Source organism: Sciurus carolinensis, chromosome 9, assembly GCF_902686445.1.
Source record: "Sciurus carolinensis chromosome 9, mSciCar1.2, whole genome shotgun sequence".
NCBI classification, from domain to species: Eukaryota; Metazoa; Chordata; class Mammalia; order Rodentia; family Sciuridae; genus Sciurus; species Sciurus carolinensis.
The window spans coordinates 66481734-66507771 of NC_062221.1; the positions used below are offsets into that span (position 1 = coordinate 66481734).

General features: G+C 36.3%; 1 protein-coding gene across 1 annotated transcript in view; it reads right to left on the reverse strand.

The window, feature by feature from the left end:
- Window positions 1-498: 498 nt before the first annotated feature.
- Pak2 (p21 (RAC1) activated kinase 2) overlaps window positions 499-26038 on the reverse strand; it is a 74465-nt gene continuing 48925 nt past the window's right edge. The window contains exons 7-15 of the mRNA XM_047563816.1: window positions 25239-25371; window positions 23278-23341; window positions 21348-21396; window positions 20941-21053; window positions 19535-19652; window positions 16470-16569; window positions 13862-14058; window positions 4147-4284; window positions 499-3713 (exon numbers count right to left, since the gene is read on the reverse strand). Coding sequence (XP_047419772.1) covers window positions 3627-3713; window positions 4147-4284; window positions 13862-14058; window positions 16470-16569; window positions 19535-19652; window positions 20941-21053; window positions 21348-21396; window positions 23278-23341; window positions 25239-25371 — 999 coding nt within the window. The 3' untranslated portion in view covers window positions 499-3626. The remainder of the gene's footprint in view (window positions 3714-4146; window positions 4285-13861; window positions 14059-16469; window positions 16570-19534; window positions 19653-20940; window positions 21054-21347; window positions 21397-23277; window positions 23342-25238; window positions 25372-26038) is intronic.

Consider the following 26038-nt stretch of genomic DNA (forward strand, 5'->3'; position numbering starts at 1 on the left):
CAGAAAAGACGGCTACTTGCACTGAATTCCACTTCTACCTACCAAAACAAGAAGAAAAAAGCCAACACATTCCAACCAACAATGTTGAATTTTAAACAATTTTTTCTTATGAAAATCTGTCAGGATTATCAGGCATTTCTTTCTGCCTCGTGTCTTGACAATGTTTTAATATGGTGAATGATACAGACTTCAGTTCTTTCAAGGCCAGGTCAGTGCTGGAGTCTTCTTTCTAATGCCAATACCTCCTAATGCAGACCTTTGCCAATTTTCAATAATGTGCTGAGAAAAACTGTGTGCGTTTTTTCCTTATACATGTGTGTACATGTACACACACTATGGAAAAACTGATTTTTAGCTGTTTAAGTATCTACTGAGAGCATGGAGACAAGGAAGGTAATCTTTTTATATTACTATGAAATCCCACTATAAAAGTCAAAAATAAGTGTTCATCTGATTTTTAGGTAGTCTATTATATTTTGAAATTTCACTGGATAGACAGTATATTTAAGAAGTATTAGTTCCAAAAAAATTGATGCAAATTCCTTAATCCTCTTTTTTTTTTCTAACTACTCCCTAATCACATCTAAAATCATTCAGGCTAGAATACAGTATATACGAACAAACATGTATTTGAGTGAGCCCTACAGAGAAATACTCATAGGTAGTTTAAACTCACTTGTTAAAGGCACAGGTTTGTTTAGGACTAGTGGTTACTAGATAAAAGTGAAGCAGCTCAATATTTATATATTTATATGTTGAAGGGAAGAGAATTCCTATTTTGTGCCAGACACCTAACAAAGACAGCTGTGTTAGCCATGATGTCTTATGATGAACTATCACTCTCATTATTTACTATTCTAGATACCATAAAATTTCAATATTTTCATAGTTTCCCAGTTTTAATTGTCCCTAAGAGCAGCAAAAGGAACAAGAGAAGATAACTGTAGGACCAGAAAGTCTAAATAAATAAGTACTATAGTAATATTGCCCTAATAACACAAGAGGATCCCTACCATAACTTTTAGATTTAAATGGGAATTCTCATTTTAAAGTGATGACAAAAAGGGTAAATACAAAAGGCAATTATTAAAAAATATGAATCTTGATTCAGATATAATTGTTCTTTCATGAGATCTAAACATTTTAATTTAAAATTAATAAATCACAATTTTGTATTGCTTTTTAAGATTATTTTGTTTCAAATGACACATTTCAGAATTAACCAAAATATATTTCTATTACAGGTTAGTTTACCCAGTAAGTAAAGAATGAACCACAGTGCAGCTCCCTTAACCTAGGAGGCAGGTTTTAATGACAAAGTCCGTTGCCAGCAATGGACATGCAGGTAACCATCAAAGAAGTTGTAAATACAAATCACAAAATGCTTCTATCAATGGAAAAGCCCTCTGTTGAGTCACAGCATAAAATGGGGGCGTTGGCACATATTCCTTGACTGAGGATGGAAATGCCTTCTTGAGTGGTTGTGACGAGCACAGTCTTATCATCCATAAGTACATCCATAAGTACTACAGTAATATTGCCCAGTTCGTTTTCTATTTCACTGGTAGCATCTTCTTTATCATAATCCATCCAAACAACTGTTTACAAAGCAGATTCAAATTTGGAACTCAAGAGGCACTGTAGCTTTCCTCAAAAAATAAACCAGCTTGTTTCTGTAATTTAGTGATAGCTATAGAAGACCAAATACAGTCCAGAGAAAAATGAAATCAAGAATCCTACTGAAAACAGAGGCCATTAAGTGCTCTAGATAAGTTTCATTAATTATTTCACTCATTTTTCTGAAAACCTTACTGCATTATCAATAAAAAGCCATTTCTCTTTATACCTGAATCTTAACACAGATAGGGTGGGAATAATTGGAAATGAAACCCTGCTGGTTTTCCCAATATACTCCAAAACAGCAAAAATTATTTTTATTCATGATTTGTACTATTGCAGGATGCCAAACAGGTGTGAAGTTCATTGCCAAGGGATGGTGGGAACAAAATGCCAGAACCAACCACAGATTCTTCTCTTGTAAGTGGTTCCAGGCATGTTAGGATGGACAATACCTCCTCCAAAAGCAAAACAGCAACAACAGTAACGATGAAAAGGAGAAGAAAAGAAAAGGGGAGGGGAGAGAGAGGGAACTCAATATAATGTAATATAATGCTAAAGGTCACAGACCTTTTATTAAATCTTTTTAAAGAAGCATTACTATCAGTAAGCACATTTTTCTTCCTTTCTCCACTTTTTTACATGAATAGTTTTACTTATTTGAAAAACAAAATCTAAAGTAACTCAACATCTCAAATGATGCATGAATCTATTAACAAGTACTTTGCTATTTAAGTTCTTGTAGACAGTAAAACACTGCTAATGGGCTGGGAGAACAGTAACTTACGACAAATATTTACTGTTCATAAGCCTCACTCATCTCTATAATATTGACATTTCATGATTTGAATTATTTTAGAACTCACCAAGGTTCAAGCCTCTCACTTTTGCTAGCCCCAAATATAAGTGGGGAAAAAAGTTTACTTTAAAATTCTGAAAATTCAATGGTTATTATATTATTTGTCCTAGGGGTTGGGGGAGGGGTAATTGTGATGGGAGAGGTTAATTAAAAACAAAACAACCCCCCAACAAACCTAAAATTGCAACATATACAAAAACCTATTTCCAAAATGAAGGGGACAGAAGAGGGAAAAGAAAGGGGAAGGTAGTGGCACCAACCAAAGTCACAAAGCCCAGGGTGCAACAAGCACAAATCACTTTGGCTCCTGAAGCCAAATCTAAAGAGGAAACAGGTAGAAAGGAAGACAAAACTGTAAGGTTGTACAGTTGATGGGATTCCTTTTCTGTTTCAATGATTTTAGTTATAAATATAGATTATTAGTTTTCTTTCTATACATGTAACAAATGCCAAACTCACTACCATGAAATTTCTAAAACTGACTCTTTCACATTTGTTAAAAAAGGTAAAAATCACATACTTTTCTTCCTTGCTTCCTTCAGTTCAAGTTCTGAACTGAAATATTACATGTAACAGTAGCTGATCAAAACTTCTATAAAAAGTTAAGCCATATCAGCCTCCTTTGCCAATATAAAGAGCTACATAATTTCTATCATACTTGCCTTCAATTTAGGCATGAGAAGAACTTCTCAAAGCAACTCAGAAGGAGCAAGTCAAGGAAAGGAAAAGTTATGAAGGAGAGAAATAAAGACTAGCAGATAAAACACTCTGAAAAACTCCAATCTGCCATTCAAGTATTGAAAATATCCCAAAGGAGACAATGAATGGGATCTTTTATACCAAAGTCAGCAAAATAAAATGCAAATCTCAAGCATAATAAATGGCCTTGATAGGCTGCCTGCTGAAAGATGTAAGGCTAGTGATTTAGTCCATAATTCCTTTTTGACCACAAAGGAGGGATTCACTTGAAAGTCATAGTTCTCCTTTTGTAATTTTTTCTTGGTTGTCTTCAGGGAATAGTAGTTTTTTGTATTTTTCTTCCATGTTATGCAGACCATCTCTGTAAACCTCAAAAGAGAAATAACTTTCATATATTAAAATATTTCTTTTTAGAAACTGGAAAAAAGAATATAAAGCCACGTCAATGATGTTAACGGTTACTCTTCATTGCTTCTTTAGCTGCCATGATCAGTGGTGTCAAGCTGGATAATGGTTTGGCCAGTTTCAGGAAGGGGTGCTGCCAGAAAGAGGGAAGAAAGAAATGCATGAATGTTTTCAATTTAGAAACAAAACATTTTCTTTCAACTAAACCCTGAAGACTACTTATGAATACAATTTACTTAGACAACACATATTTTAATACCTGCCCAAACCCCTCATAATCAGTACGTAATTTTCATGGTTGAAACAAAGTTGTTTTAGTTTTTCTAATTTCCAAAAATACACAGTTAAACAGTCCATGCCAGCACTGAATGGGTACAATATGTGATAATATACAAAAACTTACTATTACAATATTAAACTTTTATTCCTGGCAGATGAAACCCTAACAGCTGCCTTGCTGGCAGTGATCAATGAATAGCGAAATATTATTAACACTATGAAAATGTTCTGTTGGTTATTCAAAAAGAGTCAATATTTTCAAAATATGGCATCATTTCCAAATTTACCTGTAACAATTCTTTGGCTGAACCCCTTTTCTCAACATCCATTTCCAAACATCGATTTAAGAAATCTCGAAATATTGGGGAAAGTTTCTCTGGATTCTGAAGTTCTGGAGTTCCATTAGTTGCTATCAGGTATAATGCCTAAAAATAGAACAATATCTGTGACACTTTTTCTTTTTCTTTTTCTTTTTTTTTTTTTTTTTTGTGGTTGGGGGGGTGTTACTAAGGATTGAACCCACGGTTGTTTTACCAGTGAGCTACATCCCTAGCTCTAGTCCTTCTTTTTTGTTTTGTTTTTTGGTAGCAGGGATTGAACCCAGGGGCACATAACCACTAAGCCACATCCCCAGTCCTTTTCATTTTTTATTTTGAGACAGGGTCTCACTAAGTTGATGAGGCTGGCTGTGAACTCACAATGTTCCTGCCTCAGCCTCCTGAGCTGCTGGGAGTACAGGCATGTCCTTAGTTTTCATTTTTGAGACAGGTTCTCACTAAATTGTTGAGGCTGGCCTTGAACTTGTGATCCTCCTTCTTCAGGCTGCCAAGTCACTGGAATTACAAGTGTGCAACCATTGGGTATGGCATTTGTGACATTCTTAAGGTAGCTCAACAAAGTTTTATCAAGTTTACAGAACTCCTCCCGACTGCCCCCACCAGGGCCTGCCTTGTGCTTGCTGGGCAAGTACTCTACCACTGAACAACATCTCCAGTTCTTTCAATTCTTCAAAGACAATCACCATAAATACTAAAGAGAGGTTATCATCTCTTTTTTTTTTTTTTTTTTTTGCTGGTGTAGGAATTGAACCCAGGCATATGCTAGGCATAAGTGTTCTACCACTGAGCTATGCCCCAGCCCTGTTTTTATTTTGAGACAGGTTATCTCTAAGTTGCCCATGCAGGCCTCAAACTTGGGATCCTCCTGCCTCAATCTCCCCAGAAGCTAAAATTACAGGTGTGTGCCACCAGGCCTGGCAGCTTCATCTTTTCTCTGTTGAACTATAAATGTGATACATCTTGCTTATTAAAGGAAACAAAATCAACAACAAAAACTGACGAACACTTCCAGCCAACATGCTACACTCAGAATCTTTCCACATCTAGTCTTTTTAGACTAAATTTCTTCAGTAAGCAATATGCATTTAAGATCTTCCAGAGTCTAATATGTCCATTCCATGAGCATGTAATAAATTTTCCATGTTCTTTCCCTGTAATAAATAAGTAGATAAAGTTCTTTCATGTCTTTTTGTGGTCTGATAGCTGTTTTTTAATCAATGAATAATATTCTATATGAATATAACACAATTCAATTTTCTCTTATTTATTTTGTGGTGCTGGTGATGACACCCAGGGCCTAAGCATGCTAGGCATATGCTCTACCACTGTGCACAACCCTTAATTCACCTTTTGAAAGACATCTTGTTTCCAGATTTGGCAATTATGAATATAGATGCTGTAAACATTTGTGTCTAGGTTTTTGTGTGGGCATGTTTCAATGCACTGGGGTAAATATATAGTAACACATTGCTGGGTTATGTAGTAAGGTCATGAGTAGTTTGGTGGGAAACTGAAAAAACTGTCTTCTAGAGTGGAGCGGCCCACTAGCAATGAATGTATTCTGGTCGCTCCACATCCTCACTCAGCATTTGGTATTGTCAGATTTTTTTTTGGACTTGAGCATTCAAAGGTGTGCAATGGTATCTCATTGTTATTTTAATTAAGCAATTACCTAACTCCATGCATGTTTAGCTCTTTTCATATGCTTATTTGCCATCTGTGTATCTTCTTTGGTGAGCAGTTTATTTAGATATTTTGCTGGGGGTGGGGGAGCTTCCCTCTGTGCTCGGGAATCCAGGCCCTCACATATGGCAGGCAAAAACTCTACCACTAAGGTACATCCCCAGCCCAGAAGATTCTAATTTTAAGGAAGTCCAATTCATTCTTTCATGGATGGTCCTTTTAGTGTTGTACCTAAAATCACTGCCAAACCCAAGGTCACCTAGATTTTCTCCTGAATTAATTTTATTCTAAGATGTCATGCCTGAGACAGCAACTAATTTCAGGTTAAGATCACAAGACTGTTGGAAGTCTCCATACCCCCATCAGAAGAGATAAAGACAAACACATAAAATATTCTAAGTATTACCACCCCCACCATCACCAGCCTCCCCATAATCTTCTCCCCACTTTGAGATCAATCTCACTATATTCTTTACCTTCTTTTATGTTAATGATCACAAGCAGCCCAGGACTCCCAGTCATTCCCTTAGTTTCTGCACTCTAATGCCCATGGGGCTCTGAACATTCTCCTTATTCTCACCAGCAGTGCTTAGAGGGGTGGCTTTTTTCCCCCTCGCAACTTTAGGCCTAGAGGTAAAGCAAATGTCCTTTCTGTTCTTCATTTTTCTTTGAAATCTTCATCATTCCTTTTCTCTATAACACAGGCTTTTGACTACAAATCTACCTTTCCTTGTTTCAAATACCTACTAAACCCCAGGTCATTCCCCACTCACTCCTTCAAGATTATAGCTCTTGGGACTGTTATCTCTAACATTACTCCTGTCCTAATTCATGGCTATCTCAATAGCTACACAGATTCATGTTAGTTCCTTGTCTTCTCTCATGCCCTCATGCCCTTGCCTTTCTCACCATATACACTCATGCCCTACCCTTACCAGGAGAGAAACCAGCAACTGCAACTCTTAAATTGTTGCACTCTACCTCCTATCTTTTGTACTCCCAGTACTCCAAAGTCAGCAATCCTATGACTCCACTGGGACCTAAAATCTCATAGGTCTTTTAGTGTCCATCATTCCTTTCATGTCACTCCCATGACCCTCTCCCACTCACTTTATAGCATTTATCTAAATGTGGTTAAAGCTGTGTACTCCTTTCCCGTATCCATTCCGCTAAATGTAGTGAGATTTAAGATTGATATCCACTAACCTCATATGGGCTCCTAGTGCTTTCAGCAATCATACTAGATTTTCCTACTCTATTTACTCTCCTACTCTCCTTTTCCTAAGACATACACATTTAGCTGTCATATCTCCTTAGATGCCTCTTGGCTATGGCGATTTCTTACACTTTCCTTGTTTTTGATGACTCTAGACAATTTTGTGGAGTACTGGTCAGGTACTATATAATACTTGATAAAATACCCCTCTAATAAAATGTGTCTGACATTTTTTTTATGGTTATATTGAAATTATGGGTTTTTAAAAGGAAGATCACAGAGTTAACAGTGCCATTTTCTTTTCCTTCCTCCCTCCTTCCTTCCTTTTTTCCTCTTTTGCAATACTGGGGATTGAACCCAGGAGTGTTCTATCACTGAGTTACAGCTCCAGCCCTTCTCACTACATTGTGGAGGCTAGCCTCCAACTTGTGACCCTCTTGCCTCAGCCCCCCAAATAACTGGGCCACCACTGCCTGGCAACAGCACTGTTTTCACTGCATCATATTAAAGGTACACACTAGCAACATGATTTATGACTGCTGGTGTTAACCTTATCACCTGATCAAGGGATTGTTAGGTTTTTCCATTGTGAAGTTTCTCTTCCCTTTCCATACTGCATTCTCTGGAAGTCACTATGTACAGTCCATAGTTGAGTTATGCTCTACTTCCTGCAGGGTGGAGCATCTCCCACATGATTATTCAATCATTTATATCAGCATGGACTCATAGATATTTATTTTAAATTTCAAGTTATAATTCCTTACTACTTTATTTTACTTTTCAAATTGTTCCAGTTTTGGCTATTAGGAGCTCTTTCAATTGCCCTCTATGATATACCTCCCTCAATGTAGCCTTTAAAAACATTTTTTAAATATTTTAATTGACTAATAGTATGCATTTATGGGGTACAATATGATGTTTTGATATTTGTCCACATTGCTGGATGCTTTTCTATTTAATTATTTATTTATTTTTGTAGTTCTAGGGACTGAACTCAGGGCCTCAGACACTAACATACTAGGCAAGTGCTCTACCACTGCTACATCTGCAGTCCAGCATCCCCCCCATTTTTTTTTTTTTTTTGACTCCTTAGTTATTAGGTACAACTCTCTCTTATTATTTAATGTTGGCATCTTTCAATACATCATGTGACACAGGACAAGAATCTTTGGGTTCTCCCCCTTCACCCTGAAGCTTCTGTTGTCATCTTACATAAGCATATCTCCAGTCTACATTGTTATTATTTTTATTTAAGCGGTTTTATCTTTTAAAGATACTTATATAACAAAAATTTATATATTTACACATGTAGTTGGATGTACTTTCAACTTTAATGTGTTTGAGAAAGCTTTTAGCTTTTGAAAGAGATTTCTGGGTTGATTTTTTTCTTTCAGAACTTCATTACACATTACTAACACTTGAAACTGTCTCACAACTCACTGATGCTATTTCATTTAAAATTTTTTTCACTTCTATCTTTATATTTTACTGTAGCTAGCTTCTATTGCTTTAATAATCTATCATTAATTCAACCTCAAATATTTTAATTTCCATAATGTTAGTCAGCTTTGTGTCACTGTGACCAAAACAACTAACAAGAAAAACTTAGAGGAACAGGTATTTTGGCTCAGTTTCAGAGGTTTAATCCATGGTGTGCTGATTCCATTGCTCTGGGCTCAAGGTGAAGCAGCAAGCACATCAAGGTAGAAGGATATGATGGAGGAATGCTGCTCTGCCAGAAAACAAAGGAAGAAAGAGAAAATGGGCTACAGGGAAAACACACCCTTGGAGGGCAGCCTCCAGTGACACATCTCCAACCACACCCCTACAGTTACCACCTAGTCCATTCAAACTAGGACAGACTGATTAGATTATGACTCTCACAGTCTCATCATTTCACTTATAAATATTCCTGCAGTAATACAGGAGCTTTTCAAGGACACTTCATATCCAAACCACAACACATAACTAACTTTAACTTGGGTCTTTAATTTTAAACATATGACTTCCAAATAGCTAACTTTTTAATACCTGGAACATAATTATAAAAATTATTTTAATGATCTGTGTGCTAATTCTTTTATCTGTGCCAGTTCTGGGTTAGTTTCAGCTGATTATTTTTCTCCTCATGATAGACTAGGTTTTCCTACCCCTCAGCCTGTCTGTTAAAGCTATGACTGGATGTCTGGGTGCTCGTTAGGTCCTGGCCACTTCTGGATTCCTATAAATATTCTCTTACTTTTTTCCTGGCAGATCAAGGCTTCTTTTATTTGAATGACTGATCTATGTAACTATGGAGGCCAGGCAGGAGGTAGAGCTCTATTTCTGGGTCTCTTCATCTTTGGACAGTCTTGATGATCTCTGCTTCCTTTCTTGGCCTGGAGATGCTCTTCACAAAGCTTGTGGTGTTCCCTGGTTTCAGACCCACAGGCCTCAAGTCAGCTCATTCAAGATTCTCACAGGTCTTGTGCCTTCAGTTTGTGATTATGTTCCATGAGAATCTGCTTTGTTTTTTAGCCATGTTGCTTCATTTACAGTTACAGGCTCTGAAACAAGTGGCAATCTTCTTAGATTCATGGTATTTTCTGAGCAGCTGACGCACAATTCCCACCCTTTTCATCCTGGTTACCTTTCCTAACCTAGTTGACAACATATGGGATTTGACTGTTTCACCGGGGTCCAACCAGACCTTCTTTTGCCCACAGCAGAGGATGCTGAAGACAAGCTTCTTCTGATGCCTGATTATAACCAGGCTGTGGTCATGGCCCTGTAAGTGTTCCTGAGCTTTGTTTTGGCATGCAGTTTTAAGTTATATGGATCTTAAGATTTGTTAGGTAGAACTGAAGCAATTTTTAATTTAAGGGTAATTATTTCCCATCATTGAGACAAGACACTTACAAGTCTTCTATTCAATATCTTGTGAATGATAAGATTTTCCACAATGGATGACAGAAACAAGCACTACTCCCAAGCTTAAACATATGGCAGGCTCTTCTCTGTCTAATCTTGTTTTTCTGAGCTGGGGGTCTCACTATGTTGCCCAGACTTGAGCTCAACTGAACCTCAGCCTTCCAAATAGCTGGGACTATGGGTGTGCAACATGACATCCAGCCCCAGTGTTTGTGTTCAGTGATGGAACTAAGTGATTGAACTAAGGGCCTTGTGCATGCTAGGCAAGCACTCTACCACTGAACTATACCTCAGCCCAGTTCTTTGCAATCTTATCAGATAATTATATCTTAGTTTCTACATTGGTTCTTCACATTAATTTCATTAAATGCTTTAGGGGGGGTCATCCACAGATCTTGAGAGTCTTCAGCTTTCCTCCTTTTCTAGCTTTTTCAGGAATGTCCCATTTGTTATCCCTCTCTGTACATGGCCTGGAAATTGGGGCCATTGTAGGGTTCGCTTCAGTTGTACTCACTTTCAGACGTCACTCTCCTTGAAAACCACTGTGTCATATAATCTAGTTTTGGGGGACTGTTTCAGGCAAGAAGGGTTAATCTGGTCCCTGTTACTTTACTTTGACCAAAAGCAGGTATCCCCATTCATCAAGTTTTAACCAATACTTCTAACATTACATTCAAAATTGATCAAGTCTCAGTCTTCATCTTAATTGACATAACTATAGTTTCTGCCAAGCTTATCTCTCCCTCACTAGATTTCAGGGTATATCTTTATCTAGTTTTACCTATCTTTCCTGTCATTTCTTTTTAAGTCTCCTTGCTGGTCTGCCTCAACTCTTTGATGAACTGTGTCAGGGTGCCAGCTAAATTTCTGACTGCCTATACCCATTTGACCTCGTTACCTCATCTTGCCTTGCAGCTTCAGACAACATCTATAGTTAAGGAGCCTCAATTTTATATCTCTAAACTGGATCCCAAACTTGCATACCAAACAGCCTCACTAACATCTCCACTTGAACATTTTACTGGGTGTCTTAACTAACATGTCTAAAACGTGTTAAAATATTATCAACTGATCTCTCAACTAACCATCCCAAACCTCTACTCTTCCTGAAGTCTTTCCCATCTCACCTAAGGTAAACTTCAATTTCATCATTCCCCTTGCTTAGGCTAAACTCTTGGAACTATCCTCAACTCTTCTTTTATATAGACTCTTTTCAAAATACATCTAGAATCTAACTGTTTTTTTAATCACCTCCACTGATACCATCCTGGTCAACATTACTGTCATTTCTTGCCTAAATTATTACAATAGCTTCCTAATTGATCTTCTTCCTGCTTCTGCCTTTGCCATCCTTGAGAATCTCTTCTTAACAAAGTGACCAGGTAAGTCTTTTAAAAATTAAATAAGACCATTTTACGCCTCTGCTCAAAACTTTCCAATGGTTTCCCCAACTTAGACAAAAAGTCAAGAGTCCACACAAAGCATTCACAATGCCTCATTTCACTGATCACCTTAATGCCTACTTAGGTTTGCTCAATACACTATATCTATGCTAAAATCCTTGGAAGATCTTTGAATGTACCAGGAACATTCCTGCATCACAGCTTTGTTCTTGCTGTTTCTTCTGCTTGGCGTGCTCTTCCCTAGGTAAATAAGCATTACTCTCTTATATCCTGTGTCCAAATGTCCCCTCACTGAAGCCTTCCAAAAGTACCCTTTTAAAAGCAAACCCAACTCTCTCTCTCTCCTTGCCAGTCCCAGCACCTAAATAGTCCATTGCTTAATGTATTATTCTTATTTGTTTTATTATTTCTCTCCTTCCACGAGAATGTAAGTTCTACAAGAGCAGGAATTTTTGCTGGTTCTCTACGCAGTAACTTAAACACCACCTAGCACAATGCAGGTACAAATTCAATATTGGCTAAATGAATATATGAAACTAGAGGGTTTTGAAAACTGTTCTGAAAAGCGTTCTAAATTAACCACCTATTGAAAGTATTTTAACCGTGTATTTGAACTGGAATCTGTGGCAAATGGGGCAAAAAGCATTCAGCAAAGAATATCCAAATCCAATCCCTCCGTTTTCTGACCTTTTTACTTAGCATAATATCATCAAGGGTCACTGTTGTACATGTATCAGTACCTCCTTCCTTTTATGGTCAAATGATATTTCACTGTTCATCAGGTGATAGGTGTTTGGGTTGTTTCTACTTTTTTCTATTCTAAATAATACTGCTATGAACACATTTGTGCTAAGTTCTGTGTGGACATACGCTTTTGTTGTCTTTTTCTTTTGCCAATGCTGTGGGTTGAATCCAGGACCTTCTGCATGCTAGGCACTCTAGCATTGAGCTACATCCCCCACTCCATGGACATATGCTTTTAATTCTCTTGTATATATACCTAGTCGTAGGATTGCTAGGTCATATGGTAACTCAATATTAATTTTCTGAGGCGCTGTCAAATTTTTTTCCAAAGCAGTGCAACATTTTACATTCCCACCAGCAATTTATGAGGGTTCTAATCTTTTTTTCCTTTTTATTTTTGTAGTACTAGGAATTGAACTCAGTGGTGTTACACCTATAAACTACATCCTGCGGGAAGCCATCCATAAGCCATGTGTGTGGGAACTGAGCCACACTGGTGCCATTAGGCAAGGAAGCCTGGTTTTGGGAACTCCCAGTCAGCACCCACTGGTTCCTGATTCACATGGTGCACTGTCCTAGCTGACCACTCACATTCAAGCACAGATTCAGAGATGGGAGTGACCCATGAGAGCCCACCCATGTCCTGATTTTCATGAGGAAGCAAGCACTGAGACAAGACTCCTCCCACACTGAAACATTATGTCTACCAATCCCCTTTGCTCTGTACCACTGTAAATAAAGCAAGCAGGGGCTTCATCTTTGTTAGAAGCCGTACCTCTCTGATCATATTAACCCATTACTGTCCCTGCTCTTTAAAATATATTTCTGATCTTTTTTGTTTATTTTGTGGTTCCATTTTCATAGCTTTTATTGCACAGCCAGCCCGAGGGGAACCCTTTCCATTGCCCACTAGAGATTTGAGCAAGAACATCTGCAGCCTTTTAAATTTTATTTTGAGATGATGGTTTTGCTAAGTTGCCCAGGCTGATCTCAAACTTGCAATCTTCCTACCTCAGCTCCCAAGTCCCTGGTATTACAGGTGTGCATCACTGTGCCTCGCCAACAATTCCGATTTTTCCACATTCTCACCAGCACTAATTACATTAGGTATAAAGTGGTATCCTGTGGTTTTGATTTGTATTTCCTTAATTACAAATGATGTTGGGCTACACACAGTAATTTACAAGGGGACAGGAGGATGTCTGAAATTCTTCACATCAACTGCTAGAACATTTACTTATTCAAAGTCTACTCTGAAAATGGCCTTGAACACTATCAGTTATACACCTTTCTCAAAGGTGTGATCTTTCTTTCCACTTTTCTGGACCCTGGGGTACAGAGGATGAAATTCAAAGTTGATAACCTGATTTCTATATCCATGGTACTTAAATGTGCAGGAGAAGGTACCTTAACTGTGTAGAAAAAGGTATCTCTATCTAGGTACTTGGACTATGGAGAAAGGTGAGTATATTCTGACTTATAGCCCAAATAAGAAACCATACAGCTTACTAATAAAAATCTACACTCTTTAACTAACACTTTCATCTCAGAAGCACTGTGATTTGTATATACAAAGTAAGGACAGAGATTAGGTTTTGTCAAGTTTCAATTCTAAATTCTTGACCAAAGAATAACACAAGGAAGTTCTAACTACGTTTTAAGGAAAAGTATTTTTCTTACAGTAAAGCTGGTGTTAAACTGGTCTTACCCTCAAGGGATTTTCATTGAGGTATGGAGGCTCTCCTTCAACCATCTCAATAGCCATGATACCCAGAGACCATATATCGACTTTGGGGCCATAAGCTTTCCGTGTAACCACTTCTGGTGCCATCCAGTAAGGTGTTCCAACCATGGTACTGCGTTTACTCTGCTCAGGGGTGATCTGGGCACAAAAACCAAAGTCGGCTAAGAAACAAAAACAAAACATCTAGAGTTAATAGTTTCTAGGGATTATTTTATAAAAGAGTTCACCTCAGATGACATAATTACATTTTGACTACTCAGGTTCTTTTATTTTTTTTTAAAGAATTTAATAATAAAATATTCCAGACTGGAATTAAAATATTTTGCTTCTTGTGCCTGTAACAAATTATTAGATTATTAGAAGGGCTTTTATTCTTAATAATAAATTTCATCCTAAAAAATTTAATAAAACTGAAAGAGGTCCAAAAAGGCGGCAGGGGGAAATAACCAAAGGAGGACACCAAATGTAAATGCAGTGAATCGGGCAAAGGTCAGGACACTGAAACTACTTTAGAATAAAATGAAGAGAAGTTAGTATCACTAAGCATACAACTTAGCAGAGAGCTTAGAAAAAGAATGCACTTAAGTGCAATTGTACTGACAAGGTACTCAACAGCATTAACCTACTCCAACTATCTCAACTATAACCGGGGAACAGAGAACCTACTTTAGTACCTGATATTAAGTTTTGGGGAAATGTCAGGATGAGAATTTATACTCTTCTCTTCCCTCTATTGTTAAAGTTATTCAACTACTTATGTTAACTACTGGTATCAGGTCTGTAAGCTTTCAACTGTTTTGTATTTATAAAGTATTAATAATAGCTATGAACTGCTTGATTTGTTTTATCTAAGATATTTTATACACTGTTTTTTTTAGGTGATTCTTCCACATTAGTCCATTTATCTGCCTCACTTTAAAAACTATATTACAGTATAAAAAAATACCAAATTACCATTCCCTTAATGTTTGACATTTAAGATAGTTTTAGTTTTTCTTTACCATGTTGTAGAGAATATCCTTTTACTAATTGTGGTGAATATATTTAGAAATCTATAGGAGTGAATAAAAAGCCAGGTATTGTTCCAAGTACCTTGTACAAATAGTTAATTCTCCCTCATGATAATGCTGAGATTTTTTTTTAATTGGTTCTAGATAATCTACTTTTCTTTTCTTTTTTTTCTTTTGGTACCAGGCACTTAACCACTGAGTCACATCCCCAGATCCAGACATTTTTAATATTTTATTTAGAGACAGGGTCTCCCTAAGTTGCTGAGGGTGGCTTTGAACCTGCAATCCTCCTGCCTCAGTCTCCAGAGCCACTCAGATTACAGGCATGTAACACCACACCCAGCTTGGGTAATTTATTTTTAAATTTATTTATTTATTTGTGTGTGTGTGTGTTGCTGGGAAATTAAATGCTAGGGAATTAAACCCAGAGTCTTGTGCATACTTGCCAAGTGCTCCACCATCATCTACAACCCCAGCTACAGGTATGTTTTTTCTAGTGGGGGTGTGGGGCGAGGGTAGTACCAGAGATTGAACCCAGTGTTGCTAACCACTGAGTCACATCACCAGCCCTTCTTACTTTTTTTATTTTCAGACAGGGCCTCGTTAAGCTGCTGAGGCTGGATGTGAACTTGCAATCCTCCTCCTCAGCCTCCCTAGTCACTAAGATTACAGGCATGCACCACTGTGCCCAGCCCCAGGTATGTTTTCTATTAAAATTATTCTCATTTACAAATAGAGAAACCAAGGCATATATATTTTCAGTTAATTTACTTGTGATCATTCATCTAGTAAGTGGCAAAGTCACCACAAATCATTATCCAAAAATGTCTAATTCCATTTTCATATGTCTCACCCAAAATAGTGATTATCTATTTCCAACTTGCCCAGTAAGATAATTTAAAGACAGAATCTTAATAAATTTTAATGACCTTTAGAGGATGAAGTTTAGTAGCTCTGCTTGAGTTCTCCAGAGGGCATGGCAGAAATTCAAAGATCATGGACACAGAGAAAAGAGGTTCAGGATGTTTTTCATTGTGTCTCATACAGAAGAACATTAGAAAAGTGGGATATTTTCCTTGGCCTCTCTGAGATCAGAGTCATATAGCCGTCTCCTGATTAGGCTATACAGTACATACCTCAGAGAATGCTGAAGAGTGTAATGAAACTAGTCTAACAGATGGCAGAAACAAATCCAGTTTATCTCTTTAAGATAGCATCAACACTGTTTGTGCCAGTCCCAGGCACTGCTTCTTAGTCCTTTACATCTTTAACCTCCAAATAAATCCTGAGATTGCTACTATTATCTTCCTCAGTGAATAAATGAGAAAAGAGACACAAAGAGATTCAATTGCCCAAAATTATTCAGCAAGTAGTAGCAGATCTGCTATTTAAACCCAGTCCAGTTCACAGTTCATAGTCTTTACTCCCCTTCCATATATTAATTTTTTAAAATATTAAAATATTTTTTAAAATATTAAATTTTTTAAAAAATTTAAAAATGCAGGAGAGTAAACGATAATAAAAAATAAGTAATGAGTGTTTTTTCTTCACTTGTTACTCACTAAGTTTAACTGATCCTTCCATCCCCAAAAGCACATTGTCACTTTTGATGTCTCTGTGGATCACTTGATTGGCATGTAAAAACTCCAATGCCTGTAAACACTGAACAGAAGAAAACACTATCAATGAAACATTACCAAAAAGTCCCGTTCACTAGTTCACACAGAGTAGTTACAGTAGTAGTTATGACTAGAGCACTGCCTCCAGTATTCAGCGGATTACCTGCAATCCTTAACATTTATAAAGAACATCCTCTCATATGCAAAGTTCTGAACATAAAATACCTTAATTAGTAAGACAATCCCTTCCCACATTCTGATCTCATCTAGAGACATTATTAAATAATGTCATAAAATTCTTTCTTTCCCAGGGTTTTTTTGTTGCTGTGTTTTTTTTTGTTTTTTGTTTTTTTAAGACAAGGCCTTTCTATTTTGCCCAGGCTGCCAGGCTGGCCTCAAATGATCCTCCTGTCTCAGTTTCCTGAGCAGCTAACACTGCAGACATCTGCCACATGCCCAGCTCATCCATCACTGATTTCAATTTTTTTTCCTCTTTTGCAGTGCTGGGGAACAAACCCAGGACATTGTAGATGTTAGGTAAATAGTCTACCTTAGAGCTATATTCCCAATCTTTGCCACGGATTTTTAAAACTTAGTCTTCAATGGGCTCTCTTATAAAATGATGAGTCCATATAACTTCTAGGCCTTTTCAGGTTTAAATCCCTCTTAGTACACAGTACTTGATAAATAAGCGTAAGTTCTTTAGAAATTATTTCAACAGTAGAGAATAAACTTCCGGTTATTTGCACTTGAAACCTGAGGTACTCAGAAGTCTAATCAATGTGAACCACTGAGAGAAGGAGGCAAGATTGAGTGTGGTCTAGTTGCATTCAGGGGTTCATCAATGTAATATACTATTGTCTTCTTCATTTCTTCTATAGTGCATTTTATGTCAAGCTATATCCACAATGAAGGAATATAGCTAGGGGTACAGCTCAGTGGTAGAGCACTAGCCTAGCAGGTACAAGGCCCTGCTCTGATCCCCAGAACTGAAACTAAACAAACCAACAAAAAAAAACCCACAATTAAAAATAAATAAATAAAATAAAGTCATTGTGTCTATCTACAATTAAAAATGTTTTTTTAAAAAAGGATAAATTCCTCTCTTCCTTAAATACAAGAATAAGATGAGACTTTAAAAATTTCTTTGCCCCATGGTTTTTTAATATAAACTGAGAGAATAAATTATACACCTGGGAAAAGTTACTTGTATTTTTTTTCTTATCCCCATCAGAACAGAACAATGAACAAAATCTGCACATTATTTATAACTACTAAAAATCTCATTCAAAATATTCTACTATTATACAAAGAAAAAAACAGATGTGATTAGTATCATTATATTTACCAGGCATTTAATCGAACTCTTGAAAAGAATAAAGTCACAGAAAAATACTCAAATAAGTAGAAATAAACTTGTCACTATTTAAAAACTTTTGGAGGTGGGTACTGGGGATTGAACTCAGGGGCACTCAACCACTGGGTCACATCCCCATTCCTATTTTGTGTTTTGTGAAGAAACAGGATCTCACTGAGTTGCTTAGCGCCTCACTTTTACTGAGGCTGGCTTTGAACTCGAGATCTTCCTGCCTCAGCCTCCGAAGCCGCTGGGATTACAGGCGTGGGCCACCACACCCAGCTGCAATTTAAAAATTTGTCAACTAAAAGAGGACCCAACTGAATGAAGCTAGAAAAACTCCTAAAATTGAAAAAAAAAAAAAAAAATTGAGAAAAACACATTAAGTATGAATAGATAAATTTTTGTTAAGTTTTGGTTAGTTTTTAAGTGGCCAAACATACTTTGTAAGGGATATAATATTCAGAACTATGAAAGAGTTCTTATTTCCTTTTTTTAACCACTCAAGTCAAACATAACTCAGAATTAAATTTTCAAACAATATTATCTAAATAAAAATAATTCACTATGTATTATACAAAGTTTATAATTCACTACATAATAGTCCTTCATAAACTTTTATAATTTTGTCATTTATGACAATGATTTCTATATCAGGACAAAGTAGTATCAGTTTCAATGACAATAAGCAGAACATTAACCTAAGTCACCTCTATATAAAAAGTTATAGACAGACAGATGGAACACTGTTTTTGGCTTAGACTTGGGCAATTTGGAAAATTCTACTAGCTCAAGCAAATAGTACATCTAGAAATTCATCAACAAATATAAAGAAACAGCCAATTTCTTCACCTTCAGTGAGCTCGATAAAGCCAGAAGCAGACTTACTGATATTAAAGGTAAACATGTGTCTTGCTTTGTCTGTGATGGTTCTAGTTCCCAATTGACAGGGGGGAGGGGTGGGGGCGGGAGGAAGGATACTGAGGATTCAACCCACAGGCACTTTACCACTGGCTACACATCTAGCCCTTTTTAATTTTTCCTTTGAGACAGGGTCTCACTAAGTTGCTTAGGGCCTTGCTAAGTTGCTGAGGCTGGCCTTAAACTTGTCTGCCTCCTGTCTAAGCCTCGTCGGGATTACAAGCAAGTATTACCACACCTGTTGAAGGGCAAACTTTTAAAAGAACCCCCATTTACTCTCAAAAGTGTCCTGCCTGGATGAAAAACTACTGTGATGACTATAATGAGATTTGACAGTGAATTTAGTTCTTCAAAGGCCTTAACAGGGCATGTGTGTTAACCCCAGCTACACTAGAAGTAGAGGTAGGAGGATTACAAGTTCAAGGTCAGCCTAGGCAACTTTTGAGACTGTCTCAAAATAAAACAGTAAAAAGGGCGCTCAGGATATAACTCAGTGGTAGATCGCCTCTGGATTCAATCACTTGAACCTCAAAAAAATTAAAAAGGGTCTATACCTCATTCCCTAGGTATCTTACACATAAAGGGCTAAAATTCTCATTTGAGATCAAAAGAGTATGGGATAACTTACAGAGAATGTGTACGATAAAAATTCTCTGTTCAGAATAACTTTCCTTTTATTCATCTTGCTAACCAATATCATCCTACTTTATCCAAAAGAAAGCAAACTCACCTCTCTGCACACAGCAGCAATCTGTGCTTCATCCATGCAGGTTTCTGTTACAACATCAGTAAGTGACCCACCAGCAAGATACTCCATTACTACAAACAATTCATCTCCTACCAGGTAACTAAAAATAGAACATATAAAACATACTCACATTTTTATTCTTGTAAACATATGACACTCTATGTTCAAGAGTTCAAATATTAAGCACCATAACAATAAAACTATAGAGTTGATAGTTTAAGAGCTAAGAAGAAAACGGGAAAGTTACTATATAACAGCATAAAAAAATAACCAAAGGTCATTATGTTTTAAGTCACAGTTTGTCCATAATGGTCCACATATAAGAGTTTTCCAATCAAAATAACCCATAATATAGGGATTACTGGTCTCATTTTCCAGATACAGAGGCTTAGAGAAGTGAACTCATCGAAGGTCACATAGTAAGTGATAGAATCAGCACCTAAAGTCAAGTTCTAATGATTCCAAAGCATACAGCTTATCTTAACCAGCACTCTGTGCTGACTTGAAATACTATTTTAAAAAGCAGAGAAATGTACCTGAAAGTTTATTTCCATGAATGCAGAATTTCCATGAATAATTAGGGCTAACATCTCAAAATATATTATCATTTCCCCATCCTAAACAAATTTATATATGGAAGAAAAATCACCTGTAACCTTATAATTCAACCACTAGTATCACTGTTTGTTTTCTTTTTAGGTACTGGGGATTAAACTCAGGGGCACTCGGCCACTGAGTCACATTCCCAGTCCTATTTTGTATTTTTATTAGAGACAGGATCTCACTGAGATCCTGCTTAGTGCCTCACTTTTGCTGAAGCTGGCTTTGAACTCAATCCTGCCTCAGCCATCCAAGTCGCTGGGATTACAGGCATGCAACACTGTGTCTGGCAAGTATCACTTTTCACCAGTCATCTTTCATTCATATATACAATCAATTAAAAAAAAATTGAATAATTTTCCATTCTCTTTTGTTTTTTTAAACATTAATTCCTAAAGTACTTGAGCTTTTGATAAACATGTACAATTTTCCAACAAAGAATATATAAAAACTGATCTAAAAGTTTAAGAATTGTGTAGTCAACTCTAAGATATGAATCCCAGCTGACCATTCCTTATATGTTTCTACTTCTGATCATTTGCAATGAATATACACACACCATCAGCAATGCGCTTCATTTAGCTGCCTTCTCTCACTTGCCAAGTAATAACCTTGTAGCAAAAGGACCTTTTAACTTGGAATATGTTATTTTTTCACCTTTCCTCTCTCACTTTTAAAATTTACTTCTCGGTATTGACATTCCAAAATGGCTAGCCTCCATCAAACCATGAGACTACCAATTTCCATATTTTTCTCCCAATGTTTAAAAGAACCTCAAACATATTTACCTGTCTAAGAAGTTAACTATGTTGGGATTCTTTAATTCTTTCATCACCAAAATCTCATTAATGATCAGTTCCTTCTTGGGCTGTTTCTGTAAATTAATCTGTTTGATAGCAACCTATAATAGAAAAATAATTGAAAAAAAAAGTGGTTTTCCTAATTCTCTTAGAAAGTAACAAACACCAACCAGTTAATTTATAGTAACACATGATATTACATAGAGAGGTTATAACTGACAAATAAATAAACAAGAAGTATTTTTACTTGCACATTGACTATGCACAGTGTTTTATACTCCAGAGACCCTAAACAAGTTTAGATTTATCTTGACGTTGATTATGCTTAGCTTTATCTAGCATTTCTTCTACACAAAAAGGTGATATAACATCTAGAAATATGAAAAAGTTGCTACCTCCTGTCCCAGAGCCACATCAGTAGCAGTAAAAACTGTACCAGAAGCCCTAAGGGGAAAAAGACACAATCAGAATTAAGGTTTCTAAATCACTGCCATTTATAACATCCAAAGACTTTATTACCCCCTTCTCAAAATTGAGAAAGGATCAAAGAACACTTAAGATATAACATCTTAAAAACAAAAATCAGGGTAAAGAGGAGGCAATCCTTGTGACCAAAACTTTTATTTGAAATATTTCAGAACTACAAATATATAAGGATCTAAAAAGATGAAGAAATTAAAGAATAACATAGACAGCTCACAAATACAGTTCCCTGCTTAAGAAACAAAGAACTGCAAATAAACTTGAAGATTCCCAGTATGCCCTATGTCATTCCCTCCACCAAGGGTAACTTGTATTTGGTGTTTATCCTAGGCATCATTTCCATGTACTTTTCTATATTTTTAACTATGATGTTTTATTTCATGTATTTATCTGCAATTGCTTTCTAAAATTCACCTGGTTGAGTGTGGTGGCACACTCCTGTAAAAGGGCTAGGGATGGAGCTCAGTGGTAAAGCACCTCTGGGTTCAATACCCAGTAGCAAAAATTAATTAACTTGGATTTGTGATACCTATCCATATACATAGGTATTATTCTTACTCACTCACTATTAATTATTCAACATATAACATCTATTATCACATTCAAAATATTAAGGTGATTTTCAATTTTTATTATTAAAATCAATGCTAAACTGAATTTAGTTGTTAAAAACAAATTCAAAAGTTGCCAAAAATTCTCATTCTAAATTCCAATAATGCTTTCTAAATTCATAGAACATTTTCTAGAAATTAGTAACATTAAAAATTCAAGATGGGGATATAGCTCAATTGGTAGACTGCTTGCCTCACATGCACAAGGCCCTGGATTCAATTCCCAGCACCATCAAAAAAAAAAAAAAAAAAAAAAATCAAATCAAGATGTTGGGCTGGTGTTGTGGCTCAGTGGTAGAGCACTCCCCTAGCATGTGTGAGGTGCTGGGTTCAACTCTCAGCACCACGTATAAAAATAGATAAAGATACTGTGTTCATCTACAGCTAAAAATATTTTTTTGGATGTTCACTTGCTCTCACTTGCTTAGTATACTTTAAAAATAAATAACTGAACAAAATCAGATTGGCAGGCTCAAAGATCAATACTCAACAATGTGATTCAAAAACATTTTATTTATTTATTTTTTTTTTAGTACTGGGGATTGAACCTTGGGGTACCTTACACAGTTCTTTTTTTTTTCTTTAATATTTTTGGGTGTTGATGGACCTTTATTTTATTTATTTATATGTGGTATGGTGAACTGAACCCCGTGCTTCACACATGCTAGGCAAGCACTCTTCCACTGAGCTACCACCCCAGCTCTCACCAGTCCTTTTTATCTTCTGATCTAATTAATTGCTGAGACTGGGTAAAAACTTGCAATCCTCCTAACTCAGCCTCCTGAGTTGCTGGGATTATAGGTGTGTACCACCATGTCCAGGTAAATGCATAGGTTTTTGCTTTCCTTTGTTTTTGCAACACCAGGGATCAAAACCAGGACTTCATATCCTAGGTAAGTGCTCTACACTGAACTATACATACAACCCCAAATGAATGTTTTTATGGCCTATGATTCTGCAATGAAAATTTCCATCTAAAAATCCCTTAATATCTATGAGAAATAACATTCAAGAAGAAACAATGAAAAAAAAAGAAGAAGAAGAAACAATGATGTAAAGTTATTGCTAACAAGTAGGGTTTTTCGACAAATGCATTATGTATTTACACAAATCCCCTAGAGTACCACTCAAAGAATACAGTAAGTGTTCAATGTCAGGGGGAAAAAAGAGAGATCATGCTGAATACCCAGTAAGTAGTGAATATTATCACAAGAGAATCATAAATACTTACCCTTGTCCAATTTTTTCATATCTTGTATATTTTTTCTTAGGGTCACCTATGCTCACAATAGTTCCTATTTTAAATAAAAACATTGAAAGCTCAGTCAAGCTTTTTAAACACAAATTAATTTTAGTATAATTATTCCTTTTAATAAACTCTGATTTTAAAACAATGGTTTTCAAACATATAGTTTCAACAATAATTTGTTTCAAACAAAACACTGAAGAAACTTAATAAAAGCAAAAATGTATCAGAAACAAGAAGACACATACTCTCCATTAGTATTAGGACTCCTAACTAACCACCTTCTCAAAAATCATGACATTTCAGAACAACCAATTGTTCTAGTCTACCTGAGATTTAAGGAGATTCTCAGGATATATAGCCTTCCAAATGGCAATTCTAACAGGGCATGGTGACATGGGCCTGTAATCCCAATTATTCAGGAGCTGAGGCAAAACAATCACAAGCTCGAGACCAGTCTTAGAAACTCAGCAAGACTCTTTCTCAAAACAAAAAATAAAAAGGTCTGGGGTGTAGGTCAGTGGTGAAGCACCCCAGAGTTCAATCCCCAGTACCAAATATAAATAAAACAGCAATTCCTGGGAAATGGGTCACTCTACTTTTCTACTCCACTGCATGTATTACACACTAGTGGTGTTATGAAACTACTACAGTAAAAATAAATAAATGATATCTAAATGAATAACCCCTGACTATTCTAGTATATCTTATTTCAATATATTTAGGAAACCATCTATTACTATAGGATTACTCTAATATGAACTAATCATATATCTACTTTAGGAATGTTCAAAGTCATGACTAACAAATGGTAAAATTAGGAGGCTAGATATAAAATTATAACTTAAACTCTTATGACCAGTAAGTCAAAATGTAAGAAAGTCACATTAAATTTTTCACTTACTCAAGACAAAGAAGACAGGGACATATCAAGGAAACTCACATAAATAATCTTATGTAGGTACTCAATCTCAAGTTAGCCACTTAGGTTCAAGCCAAGAAACTAAGGGCAAAAAGATAGGGGATGTGATAACTAAAGGTCACAAGTGAATAGTCACAACTAGCATTCTACTATTTTTAAAAGCAGGAGCCCTCCTATGTTATATATATAGAGAGAGGATACCACAGTAAAAGCAGTTTTATATTTTAAAGTACTGATGAATCAAGACCACATAAATGTACAACATGTAACCCATCTATAGAAGTATTTTTCCTTGAGCCTTCTAGGTCATATTGTTCTTTATAACTATAGTTACTGTAGCCTAGTAATCAGACTTTATTGTTACCCCCTTCCTGGAACTGTTTACATTATTTATAATGCTTGATTCAGGCTACTGACAATTAATGAATTTAAAGGGAGAAGGAAAAAGTGTTTTACCCTAGATTATATTTTATGACTACACATAAAATATATTTTGGAAAAGCTATAGGTTCAGACAAATATATATAAACCTCCTTTGATAAGGTTTCCAACTATGTCTATGTTCATATCCTTTAGACTTGGTTCATAGTAAAGAAGTATTGCTCCCAAAGGGACTGACTTCACAATCAATACAGGTTTCGAATGCAGTAACAAACAAACTGAATATTACTTTGCCTTCACTTTTTTTTTTTTGGTACTTTGGGTTGAATCCAGGAGGGGCACTAAATTGCTGGGATTATGTGCTACCATGCCCACCTCTCTACATTTTAATTGAAGCAATTATTCCTGTAAGAAAATAATTTTTCTTTCTGCCTGAAGGCAAAATAAAAAGGCATGTATTACAATCCAGCTGGGTCGTCTTCTTTTTTTTTTTTTTTTTTTTTTTTTTTGCAGTGCTGGGGATGGATCCCAGGGCCTTGCACGCACCAGGCAAGTGCTCTACTATTGAGCTATATCCCCAGACTTGGGTCAAATGTTTTAGGAAATGTTAATTCAAGAATAATGTAAAATGTAGGTAACATACTTAATTTCTCCATAATCTCTTCATCTGTCATCTTTGTCTTCTTTTTCTGTTTGTCTGAAGACTTGGCACCACTGTCAACATTTGAATCACCAACAGGTGCAGGAATAGGGTCAATTACAGACCGAGTATATATCTGCAGAGATATATAGTTCATTACTGAGATTTAAGAAAAAACATTTTAAGATATTCTTACTAGTTATTCAGTTCCTTAATTTTTTACCAAAACTAAAGTTATTGCTCTTATTTTTCTAAAGAACACAATATTTTCAGACTACCAAAAACATGTATTGAAAAAAATGTGAAACATTTTTCTTGGCCATAGCATGAATGTATTTAAAAGAAAAACTAGCAGCCAGGCACAGTGGCACATGCTATGATCCCAGTGACCTGGGAGGCTGAGAGACAGGAGGATTCCAAGTTCAAAGCCAGCCTCAGCAATGTAGCGAGGCCCTAAGCAACTAAGTGAGACCCTGTCTCAAAATGAAAAATAAAAAAGGGGGCTGTGAATGTGTCCCTGGGTTCAATCCATGGTAACAAAAAGAAAAAAGGATAACTAGCAAAATAGCAGGTCCGTGAATAAAATGTATGTGTGCCCAGATCTAAAATAGTGTAACTGGGGCTTGGGTTATAACTCAGTGGTAGAGTGCTTGCCTGCCATGTGGGAGTTACTGGGTTCAATCCTCAGCACCACATAAAAATAAATAAATAAAATAAATGTATTGTGTCCATCTACAATTAAAAATGTTTTTAAAGTTAAAAAATAAAATAGTATAACAATGTAGTAAAAAAGCAACAGTTTA